At 32.5% G+C, this 17,195-nt stretch overlaps 1 protein-coding gene across 5 annotated transcripts in view; it reads left to right on the top strand.

Moving 5' to 3' along the window:
* Positions 1-17,195, top strand: part of Xrcc4 (X-ray repair cross complementing 4) — a 255,216-nt gene that overhangs the window by 149,527 nt on the left and 88,494 nt on the right. For 4 of the 5 annotated variants that reach the window (XM_048800239.1, XM_048800238.1, XM_048800240.1 and 1 more), the window contains one exon: positions 6,147-6,294. In XM_048800239.1, the coding sequence (XP_048656196.1) occupies positions 6,147-6,294 (148 nt within the window). Of the gene's footprint in view, positions 1-6,146; positions 6,295-7,118; positions 8,943-17,195 lie in introns of those variants that run through there. The other variant, XM_015497866.2, reaches the window with a different exon arrangement.

A 17,195-nucleotide genomic window follows, 5' to 3' on the forward strand; every position in this document is an offset into this window, starting at 1 on the left:
AATGTAAATTGTTAAGAAAATTGTTTTCTTTTAGTGCCTTCTGTAATGTTACATAATTTTTTCTTTAGCCATTATTGCCAGAATTCCTATCTTCATCCCAGTGCTGGTGAAGTCAAAGATAAAACCAATCTACAGCTTCTACAATAGCCATCACTGAACTGCTTGCAGAACTTGCCTGGACACATTGTGAGCTCACCTGTATGCATTGTGAACTATCTGTTGGTGCAGCGACTTGTGGTAGTGTTGGGGTATTTTTGCTGATGATGTCACCGGTGGTACAATTTTTCAAAGGAGCCCTCAATTGGCTTAATGTCATGGCATTTTGCATCCTCCTCTACTAGTGATGGTCTAAAATTTGGGGGCCAACAGAGGTGAGGCAAAGAACCTCACCCCCCCACTGGTGCAAAGGCCTATCCACAAGTATAGCTGTATGCTGGACCGGTAGTCAGTGACGGGTATGATCCAATTGCAGTGGTACCAACCTAAGACAGGAGGCTGACGCCTAGAGGTCAGTTCATCCGATGACGGGTAAGGACCATATGTTGAATTGGACTGCCTAACAGACACGGTCCGTAAGCCACATGCTTGTTGTTTAAACAGAGAGGGGGAGATGTTGAGAGCCACAGCCAAAGGGGCCCCAGCAAACTTCCAGCTGCCAGCAAACTTCCAGCTGCCGGCTGATGATTGGCTCACAGCGGCCCCAGCAACATCTAGCTGATTGGCTCCTCGGCCCCAGCAACATCTAGCTGATTGGCTCCTCTGCGGTGATGCTCATTGGACTGTTTCCCTGCCCTTTCAGACCACGGAGCTGCTCATTGGGGGACTTTTTTGGCTCCGCCCACGTGACCCAGCCAATCGGCCTCAAGAGCAGGAGGATTGTGGGAGGTGGAGAGAAGCTTGTGTGGGAGAGAGAGGCTTGTGGAAAGCCGGTGGTGGCAGTTGAGGCTCTGAGGATTTTTCCTGAGAGGCTGTTTTGTTTGGCGTGTGTGGTTCTAAAAATAAAGTTAGTTTCTTTTGACAAGTGGCTCCTGATTGTGCCCAGCCAGACTGCGGCATAACAACTTCATTGCCATTGCCATTAATAACATGCTTTAGGACATAGATAGATATCTACATAAGCATGTATATATGGTGGTAAGGTGGAGATTTGTGGAGTCTGGGAAAGGGAGGAGAGGTGACCATTTCTGTTTGGGTACTTTAGACTCTTTCTGTGTGTCAAGATACACATAACATGAAGAGAAAAATTCCATAAATGTGATAGAATGGGAACCTCATAAAACAAATTATAAAGGTGGAAAATAATTTTGAAAAATATGAAGATCTAAGAGTTCATCATTGGTCAGACTGAAGTTTAACTCAAGGTAGTTTAACTCATGGGATTTATCCAAATTCCTGGCAGATTAGCCAAGGGTGTCATTTTATTTCAACATTCAGAATACCCAGGGAAGCCAACACTCTTCTCATGTCTGATCTGTTGCTGCCAACATCCTGTAGTTCTTCTGTCAGATGAGAAGAAGTGTGGCTTTTTGTGGAGCCACCTTCCACAATAGCAGGGCTTGTGTAAAGATTCCCCATTTTTTAGATGCAGTGAACCTAATGAAAACTTGAACTTCATCCCATAGCTATGCCAATCACCATTTTAACTGGGGTAGGTTAATTAGCAATAGTTTTTCTTTTTCTTTTGTTTTCTTAAAAAAAATCTGGAAATGGTGAAAGGCACATTGTTATGACAAAGAAACTAATGATAATATTGAAAACTCAGAATTCTGGTAGTGGAATCATAGCAGAACACCTCCCTGGTCAATCCCAAATTCAGATTCTTCTGCCTGAATTTAAAAGTTTACAAATTTATTTAATATCTCTGTCTACTTTTCTCGCCACGTCTTCCCTAATGTTTTTACCTATATATCATCTCATTTCCTACATCTTTCTCTCCTAAACACCACTGTATCCTGGCCATACTTTTCCTTATTGTTCTTAAACATTACAATTCTATTCAAATTATTCCTTATTTCTAAAACAAGTATGTATAAATAATAAACAATATGAATTGATGCTTTTTATTTAAAATGTGATATTATGACTTAAAAATGAAAACTTGAATTGTTAAAGTTAAAAAAAAAACAGTCATGCCTCTGTATCTAGTGGTACTGGTCTCAGGACCCCCATAAATATCTCTATGTGATTGGTTGAATCTATGGATGCAGAACCCAAGTGAGCAGAGGGCCAACTGTAAGTTGGCCAATGAATGGTATAGACATTTTGGAAGGTCCCTGTATTTAACTTCTTATCAATATAATTCTGTACCTTCTGTGGTTTCACCACAGGTTTGATTGGAGACTCACAGCTGTAGTTTAAGGGATCCAGTGTTCAGAATAGAAATGTAGTATCCAGTGTCAAGATCAAAGGGAATGAGAGGACCGAACATTATCATAGCTAGAGGAGAGAGGCAAGATGGTTTGAAATTGGAGAAATGCTTTCTTTAAATGAATCTTTTAATATTTAGGTTCCAGATATTGGAGTAGTGCCTCTTTTTCTTGGTTTCTGGCATTGCTGGGTAGAGAGGGGAGGATAGGCCAAAAAAGTATTTTGCCAGACATTAAAGGTAGATGGGTATTTTAAGGGAATATTTAAAGTAGGAGAATTTACTACAATACAGTTGGCTACTATATGTGCCTGAAAAACTGAAGGGAACACAGTTTCCCATGGTGCAAACACAAACCAAAGAAGATATATTCTGTTTAAATAGTAACTAAGCTTATACAGCTGCCTTTTCTCCTCCTGCCAATTTTATAGAAAGGCGCCACTGTAATTGTCAAGAGAAATGAATCATAATGTTTGGGTGAACTGGCCAGAAATATTTGGTCATACACAAGTTCAGCTTCTTTGTGTTAAATAATGATAGTCACCAAGAAGTTTAAAGTGTGAGAATATTAGATACTTTATAATTTGGCTACAAGGTAATACTAATAATAATAATTATAGTAATATATTTTCAGATTAAATTTTGTCACACATAAAACCATTAACTAGTGAGTAAAAATAGTAAGTAGTTAGTAAAAATATTTACTAGTAAATAAGCACAAAATAATTTCTGCCTCAAAAGCTTGAATAAATTCCAAGCTTGGTGTCCTTTAAAGTTTCCTAGTCACCACCTCTTGTAAGCGGTTTCCCTTTTGGCACGTATAACATTTCCTGTAATAGGAATGACAGTCCTTATTCTGATAATGCAGTTGCCTTGTCCCAGAGTTTGCGGACAAACACAGAGTCACTTCAAAATGTAGCATAAGAAATCATCTCTAAAAATAAATAGGCCTCATGGGATTTCTAGTCCTCATTCATAAAATGGTAGAGAGTATCTCTAAAGTATTTTAGCCAATCTGTGCATCATGAGTATCTCTAATTTTGCTCATGAATGGCTATATGTAACATTTATTAATATAATTTATATGCCTTGATTTTAGTAGGTACACATATTTTTTTAATTCATTAGAACAAGCAGTAAATCATCAGTTGTTGATTGAAATGTGAATAGCAAAATACCTATGATAATACTCTCAGGAATACGAATTTTTTGTTCTGTCAAATTTATGGTCTGTGCCTTCCTGATTAGAGCTAGAAACAACTGGGTTATAGCTCACCCTAACTAATGCACATTAGTCACATTGTATTTTAAAGTAAATTGCAGACATTATAACAAATGGTGTGGCCATTTCACACATAAAATATCCATTTTGGTTGCCAATTTGTAAGGCTTCATTTGGAGTTTTGAAATGAATGACAAAAATTTTTTTGGTGACTATTTTTTAAAAAGGTTTACTTTAAATTGTAATTAAAACAATATTCTATCTTCCTAGATTGAGGAATGACATCAGCTGTAATCTCTCCATTTTACAAGCCTATGTACGATTGCAATATCCTCTACCTTCAACACTTTTGGTAGTTTTCTTTTTCCTCATGGACTATATAGTTGTATTATAATTACTCATCTCTCAGCTTAATAAAATTTAGGAAATCATTCAGCTTGAATGTGTCAAACAAAACAAAAAACCAAAATCCAAACTCCTTTTTTTAAATTTACCTTTTCTACTCTCAGTACAATTTTTACAAGTTAACAAATTAATGTACAACATATCTAGAGGAAGTCATTTTTCCTAAAAACTTAAAATAGCCTTGGAAAGTAAAATATACTTTGATGGATATTCAGTTAATATTTTATCAAATAATATTTTACCCATGATTAAAAATAATTTTTTAATTGTTAAGTTTATGTTAAGAACAAAGGCTGTGTTATTTGGACAAGTCACTTAACCTCTTTGAAGCCCAGATTTCCCATAAGTAAAATAAAGACTGTAATAGTAAATGCTTCAAAAGGTCATTTAAGGATTAATAAAATAACACGTGCAAAACCCATAGAAAAATGTCCAGCATATAATTTCTCAAAAATAATAGTTATTATTAAGAGAAAAAAAAATGGAATCAAGGGAAGAATTTCAAGAGATTGAGCAACAATGTGTAAGCAATTTCAGAGAGATAAAGTGTGAATTCCATAGAGTGAGAAGGCAACATGCAGGCTTTTCTGCTAGAATAATATAAATATAAATATATATATATATATACACAAACACACACACACAATACACACACACACACACACATATACCTGAAAACCACTTTTTCTGTAAAATTGCACACTAAAGATAAGGAAGTTAGGGCTGAAGCTTTTGCTCAGTGGCAGAGCATTTGCCTAGCACTTATGAAGCACTGGGTTGATCCTTAGCACTACACAAAAATAAATAAAATATAGGCACACTGTCCATCTACAACTACGAAAAAGGTAATGGAGTTTATGGGAGAAATATTAAAGTTTGAGCCCAAAGCCCCCAAATTAGGCAGTTTTGTCATTATTGTTAGGCCTCCCATTAAAAGTCTAATAAAAATCCTAACTCCAATAAATCTCCAACAAAAATTACATTCAGAATCATAGTCAGCAGACCCTTTGCATCACTCTTCCTCTCAAAGGGAGAAGATGTGAGTTATTGCATGCATTTGATCCTAATAATTCCATCAAAATTAAATATCCAAGATATAGGGAGAAATGTTTTCATAACTATTTCAGCTCTGATCACCACTTAGCAAAGAAGTATACTTTTAAAAAGTGTGAAGTTCTTGTCTCATTTAGTTTATTAAACCAGCCTTTATTTGTGCTAAAGGAATTGACTTATACAGAATTTTTATCTTTCTATCTCCTCCCATTTAAGCATTTTTACATGGTTAAGACACTCTCTCCTTATTTAGAAGGAAAGCTTGTCCCTAATCACTTTTAAATATTACTATGCTAAAAAAATATTGTATGAACCGACAGAATATCCTAAAGTTCAGATTATATTGACATCATTGCTGTGTTTACGAAGAGCAAAGCACCTCTTCAAATTTATAGAAGCATGTATCCTAGCAGAATATACTGTGTATTGCATGGATGAATGAAAATTCTAAACTCCTCTTATTGTTAATAGAGAATAAGGGAACATAAATCAAACATGTTTCTATTCTTGCTTCTGTTTCACATGCACCAAATACTCTGAGGAGTAATTTAATGACTTAGCCATATTAGAGATATCTTTTAATACTTTTTATAGCTTTCTTGTTCTTATTTCCACATTTGGCTTAAAAGACTATGAAATTATCTCTGAGTTACAAAGAGAAGTTCCTGTACTTGCTAATAATTACTGTTTAATGTCAAATTGATTCAAATAATCCCTATAACAGTTTGGGTTTTTTGCCCTTCACCCAAAATACCTTTTACAGTTGACTACAGTACCTCCAACCAGTTCCAACACCAACGTAGTAAACTGTGCTAATAATGTGTTTGGGAAATTTCTTCCTATGATGGGCAAAACTATTCTCATCAAATTAATCCAACTGTACAGTATATCTAATATTTTATGTTGGTAAAAAGTATTACAAACCATTTTAACTGGCTCACTTCAACAAATCTGCATGAAGGTGTAGGAGAATAGTTTCGAGAAAATAGTTTTTCTGTATTTTAATTGTTCCACCTTATTTCAATGCTAAAGCAGCAAGTTGATATTTTACTTATATTATATGCATAATTTAGTTGGGTTACATTTTTTATTTTATTTTAGCCACTTTAAGTAAAGATGACTCCATTATTTCAAGTCCTGATGTCACTGATATTGCACCAAGTAGAAAGAGGAGGCAGCTAATGCAAAAAAATCTTGGGACTGAACCTAAAATGACTCCTCAGGAGCTTCAACTTCAAGAGAAAGAAAAGTAAGTCATTTTATTCTTTGCCAAATGGCGAGATGAGATTTTTAAAAATCTATTATATAATCTAAAAAACATTTTTATTTCTGAATTTACTTATTTTTAAGAACAAAAATTATGATTTTAGAAATGATAGAATATCTGAATCAGTACATTTTCTTTGGCATTTGGTTAATTCCTATTAATATTTAAAGCAGACATGCCATAAATATAAGAAAATTTTTTCTTGTGGTTTTTACAGATTAATTAGAAATGTCATGTAGGATACTAAAAATATTAGACTCCATCTTGTGTTTAGTGAAGTGTTTCAATCTAATTTACTGCTTAAAGGAGACCCATACATGTATTCAAATTAGCCACTTGGTTATGCTTGGTATTTTTTTCAAGTAAGATGTCATTTTCCTAATCATCTGTTTATTTCTATTAAATTTTAGCATTATATATTTTAATTTTACTGTGTTTCAATCTTTAGTCTGCCTTCCATCAATCTGCATTCTAATTTACTTGTAATGAGTAGAAAAGTTAGAATAATAAACATTTTGTTACAACAAAACAACAAGTATTTATAATAACATCAGTTGAATCCAAAGTGAATGTGCAGATAATTTGGAGATGTGTGTGTGTGTGTGTGTGTGTGTGTATGTGTTTGGATATATATATATATATATACATGTTTGCTATCAGAATTTATTTTTGTCTAGATTTTCATTAATTTAGCATATAGTTAAGACATAATAACCATGGCAGATGATATTATTATAGTCTAATGATTTTTAAAGTGTGGAATGAGGATCCATGAGGCTTATGATGCCCTTTGTTTGTTCTACAAGGTCTTCCCTTCTTCAACTCCGTACCTCTATGCAGCTAGATTTTCTTCATATCCTTCAGTAAAATAACATGCCACAGCTGATTGAATGCAGACGCTAATGAAAATCTAAATGTTTTTAATCATGCTAGTCATGCAAAAGAATAAAACAATGCAATAATAAGATTTTTTGCTTGTAAAATATATGATATTTCATAAAGAATGGTATTAGTGTTATCACATGATGCATGTTTCATGTTGTTGAATGAATTGATGAATATTTTTAGTTTTAATTTTGAATATGCAGAAATAATTCACAGAAACAAAATGTAGACACAAAACTCTTGAGGCGCTCAAGTGTTTTCACAAGTGTTTTTACAAGTATTCTGAGAGCAAAAGTAGGGGCTGAGGTTGTGGCCAATGGTAGTATACTTGCCTAGTATCAACTAGACCCAGGCACACCAAAAACAACAACAAAAAAACATACACACAAAAAAAATCCAATTTCATCTGAGATCAAATGCTTCACAATTCTGTTATTGACAGTAAAAATGTAAGGCTAAGTTTCATTGCATGTCTTGGGAAAGTGGCAAACTGATAGGAGAAAGTTTAAGTTTTTTAGAATAAAATAAATGTTTTATATGTAACAGTAAGATTATTTTGTCTATTTTTCCTTGAGTTTATTCTGTCCACAATTGGCCTGATCTACTTGTACTTAAAATATGTCACCTGAAAATAAACTGGGTCTATTATGTATAGCTTATTTATGTGTAGAAAATATGCATGCAGAAGCTCAGTGTACATTGAACTCTTGCTGGTTTGTGGTTATCATCTAAATTTAAAACCTCAGCTCTTAACCCCTTGAGAGAGTTCATTGAGTTTCAGGCAGAGTATAATCTATTTCCAAGTTACAAACATTAGAATAGCCAAACTATTCCTATATGTTATTATGGAAAAGAATAAAATTACCAGCAGTTTGAAATATTCAGAAAATTCTGCCCTTTATTAGGCAAATGGTAAGTCATGAGTATTGGTTATGTGCCAGAATAGTGAAATGCGGAGGATTCAGGGGAGTGGAAAACAGACACAGGACTGTGTCCTCATGCAGCTTTTGATCTATTTTTCTTCCTCTGGTAAAAATTTCAGGGTGTGTGTTAAGAAAGAAATATGTTCATTTCATGTTGGATACTACATCTTAGGACTTTTCACTGTATGTGTGAATTAAAGGTAAAATTTTGAGGCTACTGACATTTTAAAAGTATATTACATGCATGATAGAAGAATGAAAGCAATTTAACTCTGAATCATGACAAAATATTTTTAGCTTTTTGATAAAGGCAATGTGTTTGTTTCCACAAACAATCTAATGATTAAATTATGTTTCTTCTCTTTTCCACTTTCAAATGATCATCTCAGTGTTTATTTTGTGTGCTTTCACTATTTTAAAAGTTGAGATAAACTATATAAGCTTTTTTGAATTGCTTGATAAATATATTATTGTACGACCTGTTGGCAAGACTACCACTAATTAAAAATAAGAAACATTACTAGATACCAGAGAGAATTTTGAAGATTAAAAAAAATTTAGTTTAACCTGTATGAATTAGACATCGAATGGTGATATCCTGCTTCATAATTCCTCTTCCTTTGCCCAAGTGTAAAAAAAAAATTACATATATTTTTCTTATTTTATATAATATATCTCGGATTTTAAATCACATTTTAAATATAGCAGACTGAAATTTTATGACTCTTAAATTGTACTAGCTCTTCTTTCCCAATTCATTTTACCAGAAAAAAGAAGAAACTTTTATAAAATAAAAACATACCCTTTGCTCTTAAAAACAAACAAACAAACCCTTAGAAGCCTTTATTTTATGTTTTTAATACTACTTCTTATAATATTGCATTCTTAAGCACTTTTTATTCTCTTACAACTTATCAACAATTTATATAATTTAGGTGAATGTAATCTATTTATAGCTTCCCAGGCAAATGCAGATGTGGTTGAATAAAAAGATAATTACTCAGACCGCTAAACCTCACAGTTCCCTCTGTATACTTCCACAGTACAGCTTATAATATTTCGAAAGACAAAGTGATTACAAGAACCAGAGTGGGAGACATACACCACCCATAAGGTTCCATATCAGAATCATTGAAATTTTTCCATATTTTAAAATATACTAATTACAAGGAATTTAGAGCATTTTGTTTGTAGCTGAAAAGAATGCTGCTCCTTGTTAGTGGTATCACTGGGATCTAACTGGTAGGATCTCAAAAGCAAGGACATATAGAAAGTTACAGTGTATAACTCATATATCATATTAGATTTGTATTCATTGTTAAAAACTATAGTAAACTTTTCCTTCTGAAAGAAATTGGTTCCTCCCAAGTTGGTGAAATGACATTATGAAGTAGTAGTTATAATTTAGTAGCATGTGATAAAAAGTGTGTTATTTTTCCTGAGAAAAGTTAATTTATTTATAAATTTTGACAATATCTGGGCAAAACTGTATATATCAAATATAAAAATTGTAGTAGAATTGTTTGTGCCAGTAAAAACAGTAAATAGCTCAGTGGTACAGAGCCTGCCTCACATATGTAAGGCACTGGGTTCAATCCTGAGCACTACATAAAAATAAATAAATAAAGATATTGTATTCATCTACAACTAAAAAAATTTTATAATTAGGTTTCATAAGAAAATGTGTCTGAAATTTACTATAGAAATATTTAACCATATTTTGTAAAATACTGTTGAAGTATGTAATATTTAAGATGGAAAAGCCCCCTATGTTTGTTTTTGGTAGTAAGTATATCTAAATTTGGGGAATCAAGTTTAAATGAAAGGATGAAGTGACATAGCAGTGTCCAAGTTCTGTCCATTTCTTCATTCCAACATAATGTTAGCTCTTCTCTGTATACATTCATGGTAAAAAGACAGGTTTTCTTTTTTATTTAATTAATTTCATTTTTTTAAATACATGACAGTGGAATGCATTACAATTCTTATTACACATATAGAGCACAATTTTTCATATCTTTGTATATTAAGTTTGTTCGTGTCAATTCATGTCTTTAAACATGTACTTAGTTTTTTTTTTTTGCATTACAATTCTTATTACACATATATACCAAAATTTTTCATATCTCTGTTTGTATATAAAGTAGATTGACACCCAGTTCATGTCTTCATATATGTTCTTTCAGAATAGATGAATTATAGATAGGGAAGAGAGGTGGGAGAGAAAGGGAGGAGGCAGGGAATTAGCAAGGATGGTGGAATGTGAAAAGACAGGTTTTCCAAACAGATGTTAAATACTAAGTAAAGGGAAGGTGACCTTTCAGAGTATCTGGGCTTTAAAACACATTTATTGAATAGATAGCAAAATAATTAGGGAACAATTAAAAATTGTTGATAGAGAAAAACAGTGCATTATTTAGGTTCTATAAATAAATTTGAAAGCTATAATGCAAATAATTTCTGAACAGATTGTCAAACACATTTAAAAATATGATTTATAAAGCCAAATTCAATTCTTATGTGAAAATAATTATTCTTCAACCACATTAGAAAACATTAACAAAAAATTATTAAGCTAAAAATGCATTTTTAATAGTCAGTTTTCAAAACAGTAGTCCTATGGATTTTAGAAGGTCTTCAAAATACCACTACTGATGTCTCAACAATATTTTATAATCTAAGATAGATGTACTAAATTTCTAAGTTTCCTCTTAAAAGTAACCATAACATATTAAGTGGAAACTATTCAATATGGAAATATTTACTCTGTTCAATAATGTCAAAAACTATGTTGTAGAAAGAGACTAAGTAAGTTACCTAGGGTCACAAAACCAGAGAGTTATTTAAATAATTAAATAATTCAGTAGATCAGTGAATTGACATACTCTATTTCACATCACCATGTCATTTTAACCATTATATCTCACTGAATTCATTCATTGTTTTCCTACCAGTCATGTGCAGGATTCCAAACATTTTTGTCAGGCTGTTACATTTTTATTTCCACTGTATTTCTTATGATTGGCCCAGCAGTTTGCATTCATTATAGGACTACCACATGATTTCAGATTGACTGAGGAAACACATAGTAGGCACTATTGTTTGAAACAAAAGAATTCTGACTGATTTCCCTCACAGTACTGAGCAAAGTATTCATCATTCCTGATCTCAGATAGCCTAGTCTAAAGAGGACACAAACATTAATTAGATCATTGCATAGAACATATAATTGTAAACTTTTAAAGGAGTTCAGGATTTAGAGAAAACATTTTCAGGAGGATATTATTTGAAGAACCATCATTTCATCTATGATCTAAAGGATAAAGAGATGTAAAATAGCAGAATAGGGATTAGAGTACAGGGTTCAATAGAGGAAGCAGCCTGTGAACACATGCTCAGGTAGAATGTGTGAGTGTAAGGAGGATAGAGAGCAAGAAAGAGAGGGTATGAGATGAGACTAAGCACTGAACCACAGCCAGATCAAGAAGTTGTGTGGCCCACATTAAGAATTCAATCATTCCTCCTGCATAAAGAAACGTTCTTGTTTCTCAAGTTGTAGAGGAGCTTTCGTCTGGTTTTTCTACCATTTGATGCTGATTTTTAACTCTTACGAGTTATCAAATTATGAGACTGAGAAGAAAATTTTGATATTTTGGCCATTATTACATCTTCCAAGATCTAATAATTTTAAAATTATCTAATGTTGTTATATTTAGTTTTGTTCTTTTAACTGTATTTCAAACCACACACTATAAAATTTTTGGTTCCCATAATAAAACTTTCATTCTTTGGAAACACGGGAAGATAGAAAATTGAAAACATACTGAAATTCATCAAGTGTCCATAGGGAAAAAAGCTTAAATTAGCATGTGTAGGCAGTCCTGAGATTGAGAATTGTACTGCCATGTTGCCTTTTTCTTCAAAATTGAAATCCTTTTTTTTCAGGAATACTTGTAGGTTGTTGATGATTTCCTGCTCTTAATACTCTGAAATCCTTAAATCTGGTATATATTGATAAACATTCATTTAAAAAATTTAGTGTGACTAATCCACGCAATGTGATTATTCTTGAGGAACACTCATCCTGTTCTGTCAACTAACATCAACACTAAGGGTTACTATTCAGCATAACCATATGCTATGCATTCCTTGCTATTTACTATCTTGCACCACTTAAAACTATTTGTTTGGTAAGGCTTTTTTAGTTCTATATATTAAGCAAAATAAAACCACTAACAAAGACTACAAAAAATTGTGAAATTGCTTTCATATTTATATACTTCAATAATATTAGGTAAAATCCTGAGTATAAATAAGAACATTGAAAAATTACTTTCTATGGAAATGTAATAGCATATACCGTGTACCTAAACAAAATTATACTATATCCAGGCTTTATTTGGTACCAAACTTAAAATTTTAATTTTTATCATACACCATATAGCCAAAAAAGTAGTTTTCATCTATCACCGTGATTTAGACTTATATGTGATGGATATCTTCTGAAAACAGAATTCAAACATGTTTTTCAAAAGAATCTTTAAAATACTATTAAAAATTTTCACAGTATTTTTTATTTAAATCTTTTTTTAAAATTTAAGACCTTCTATTATTTCTTAAGACATCCTGTAAAAGCTAATACAAATAGGTCCAAGTCTGTTCACACCAGTAAATGAAAGTCAAGTAATTCCATTCTGTTAATATGTCCCAATGTTACTTGTGGCCAATCTTAGCTGGATTTTTTTAAAGAAATTGATTAATTAACCAATTCATTATTTTCTTATATGCCAAATTGAGTCAATTTCCAATATTACTGAAATTATAAGGCAGGTAATAAAATCTAAGAAGATGCTTGAATTAAATGATTTAATTGACATCTTGATTCTTGACACTTCAAACTGTTTCAACATTTTTCCCTTCTTGGAAATTCTGCTTTGCCTTTTTCTAGGCGTTCTGTATTTATATATGTCATCTATCTCAAAATAAAACTAATTATAAGAGAAATTGGCATTGCCATCTGACAAAAACTTGGTTAAGTTTTCCACAGAGATGAACACTTTTGTCTCATAATTAGGGCTTCAGACCCCAGGAGAGGTGGCCAAGAAGAGAACCAAATCCAAATTCAACCAATCCAGGTTTACCCTGAAGACCCAAGATGGGAAATCAAACATAACTATATGCCACAGACACCCAGTTATCAAAACTGGGCTATAAAATCCTCACATGGCCAGAAGAGCTAAATAGATAGGTATGAAAAAGTCCTCCAGCTATTAGATTTGGATAGATGTAATGAAGAATATCAGGAGATTTATTGAAATTGGATGATAATGAGTTCAGGATTTATTCATTTTGATACCATTAACAGACTTCATTCTGTTGAACTGTATAAAGAATAAGGACCCTAGAAAGGATACCATATTGAAATACTTAAGGAAACTGCTTTATACCATAGCTCCCACAGTCCTTTATGTTTCTACCCTTAAAACTTAGAGATTTACATATTAAAGGCTCTGAGTAAACCCCACAGTACATCATTTATTTGACTTTGTTTGATTTTTAGAAAGCACTTAAGCATAGTATTCCCATACAGTCTGCTTCTGTCCCCCACCACCAGCACCACACACATACATAATATACAAAACTTAGTAACATCCCAAGGTTGTTCTTCAGGCTACTAGTTTGGGATATAGACTTTCAAAATTCTTGAATATCATTGATTTTTAAGATAATAAAATCTCAGTCATAATTACTAACTGTGAGGAATTAAAACATTATAAGAAAAAATATTTGCTTTGTATTTGGCACCTTCCTATTATCCTGACACACAGTCCTGCTACTTAGGAAATGTTCTGCTCGCCGTAATGATTACTCTGCTGAGAGTAGCAGTCATTTTTAAAAAATGATTCCAGTGATTGCAGTAAATTAGAAAACCCCTAAAAGTAGCAGTTCAACATCATCTCAGCTGCAGGTTGAAACCATTAAAGTTTTTTGTGTTAGAAGTAAATATAAATACCTATATAGGCTTTAGATACTATTATATATAATCTTTATTTCTATAGGCTAGAAAGTAAAAATATATAGGTTCACATCTTTCATGCAGGGGTCTATGAACATGATTTAGTCTTGTATGTGATAGATGTCTTATGAAAATACAAAGTTCAAACATGTTTTTCAAAATAATCTTTAAGATGTTATTAAAACTTCCCACAGGTATTACTCCTTTAATTGTATAGAAGGATTTTTAGCTGTGTGTTCTCGTCAACTTTTAAGTGGTCCCATTAAATAATTGTGATTTAATTTGTCCAGGTTATACAATCTTAGCAAAATCCTGTTGCCTCAAAGAAGCAGAAAAAGATGCAGTATATCTCAGCCCAGTATTTCCCACCTCCATGGAGTGGAGTCTAGAATTACAAAGTTGCTACCATACCATTTGTGTAAGGCCTGGTCTTCTTGGACCTAGAACAATGCAATTTTTGAATTTTCGTATTGGAAGAGTATGTGATTGGAAAAGAAGTTGTACAATTTATGTACTTTTTAGAGGAATAATTATAAACATCAGACTCCTCTGGCTTCCAAACCAAATTACCGTATTTATCAAAACTTTGCAGAATTTTGCAGAGCTCACTTATCCAATCAAATAGAGTTTAAATTTTCACTGTTAGTTAAGCTCTTCTTTTAGTGGTACTTTAAAGAAAACAATTGGTTTGCCTTCTGATGCAATTCTTCTTGTGTTTCTATTACCAATGTTACAGATTATAAAAAATTAAAACTTAGAGGGAAGTTAACCCTTAAACTATTTATTTATTTATTTATTTATTTGGTTTTTTTTGTTGTTGTTTTGTTTTGAAAAACGAGCTTTTTATCATGGTCCTTCTTCAGATCTCAGTACATTTCCACTTGCCCACAGGCATATGGCTCTTTCCATTTTTTAATTAATTTATTTATTTTAATCAGGTATACGTGGTAGCAGAATGCATTTTGGTTGATTGTACACAATTGCAGCACAACTTTTCATTTCTTTGGCTGTACACGATGTAGTGTCACACCATATGTGCAGTCACACATGTATCTAAGGTATTGATGTCCATCTTATTTCACCATCTTTCCTACCCCCATGCACCCTCCCTTTGCCCAATCAAAGTTCCTCCATCCCCCCCCCCCCTACCCTGACCCCATTATGGGGCANTTATGAATCAGCATCCACTTATCAGAGAGAACATAAAGCCTTTAGTTTTTTGGGATAAACTGTTGCTTCCACAGTTTAGCTATTGTGAATTGAACTGCTATGAACATTGATGTGGCTGCGTTACTATAGTATGCTGATTTTAAGTCCTTTGGATATAGACTGAGGAGTGGGATAGCTGGGACAAATGGTGGTTCCATTCCAAGTTTTCTAAGGAATCTCCGTACTGATTTCCAGAGTGATTGCACCAGTTTGCAGTCTCACCAGCAATGTAAGAGTATGCCTTTACCCCCACATCCTCGCCAACACCAATTTTTGTTTTTATTCTTAATAGCTGCCATTCTGATTGGAGTGAGATGAAATCTTAGAGTAGTTTTGATTTGCATTTCTCTAATTTACTAGAGATGTTGAACACTTTTTCATATATTTGTTGATCGAATCTTCTTATTTTTAATAAAATAATGTTTATTATTTTGTTTCATAATTATAAAAGCAGTAAAAGTTCATTCCAGAAAAATAAGAAAACACGCAGAAATAAAAGAATGAGCATATGGGAAACTCATTATCCTGCCCATCTGGGGATGACCACCATTAAAACAATAATATCCTATATCTTTGTAACTCTCTTCCTCTTCCACACTTAGAGAACTGAGCTCACACCATGTATGAAGTAATATGCTATTTTTTAACTTGAATAGATATTATAAACATTTTCTACTTTAATAGATATATTGCTTTAATATCATTTGACATTTATAGTATTTCATTTTATAAGTGTTCCATAATTTCTTCGATCAATCCCATTTTGGAAAGTAGGCTTTGTCTACATTTTTGTTATTGCAAAGATCATTTTATATATTTTTCCATATTTACTTTATGTAAATTTGCACATGTAAATGATTATTTCCTTAGATGAATTCCCAAAACTGAAATGAATTAGGCCAGCAGACAGGTGTACATGTTAATCCTTTGTTATATTTATCCAGAATTCCTCCAGAAAAGCTATAACAATTTGTATTCTCAGAAACACTATGTTTGCCTTTTGTTCCTTTGTGTTCCAATTCACTTAGTCATTGCCAGGCCATTCTAATCAATACATTCTATTGTTGAATTTTTGTATTCATATTTTTCAGATATTTATTGATTATTGATTTCGTTTTTATTAACCATTCATAACTTCAGTTGTTTTTCAAAGGAGGTCTTTGTCTCCTATTGCTTTTTAAGAGCTCCTTAAATCTTAAATATTAATTTTCGTTTTTCCCAGCTTGCAATTTGTCTTTAAATTTTATAAATTACATTTTGTATTCACACACCATTTTTGAATACTTATTATGTCTTAAACATTATACTAAGGTCTTTATATAAATTATATCATTAAACTGTTCATATTGTATAGATCAGAAAGCTCAGAACTTGAGAGGTTAAATAACTTTCCCAAAGATAAGTGATTTTGAATATAGACTGTCTTATTCCAACGACCATACGTTTTAGCTACTTACTATACTTCAAAACTAACAATAGTAACTAATATTTATTTGATTACTATGTACCAGGTTTTGTATTAGTAAGCATGTGAATCTCATTGCATTGATTCATTTAAATCTCACTGCAACTCTATGATTTAGGGCTCTATTTGATATATTTTTAAAGATATTTGTAAATAGCTAAATAAAGATGAATTTTAGTGCTTTCTCAAAATTATTATAATAACACAGTAGAGAGAGAAATGTAAGCTCTGTGAATACAGGGTTTGGGTTAATAACACTTCCTCCCTGCCTTTCAAGATGGACATGAAGGTCACACGAAATTCTGTGTATAAAAGCACTACATATAGGATGCTTTATCAATATGATGTAATGTTATTCTTAAAAAGCAATATTTCTCCCAGATTT

Source organism: Marmota marmota, unplaced genomic scaffold (assembly GCF_001458135.2).
Source record: "Marmota marmota marmota unplaced genomic scaffold, marMar, whole genome shotgun sequence".
NCBI classification, from domain to species: Eukaryota; Metazoa; Chordata; class Mammalia; order Rodentia; family Sciuridae; genus Marmota; species Marmota marmota.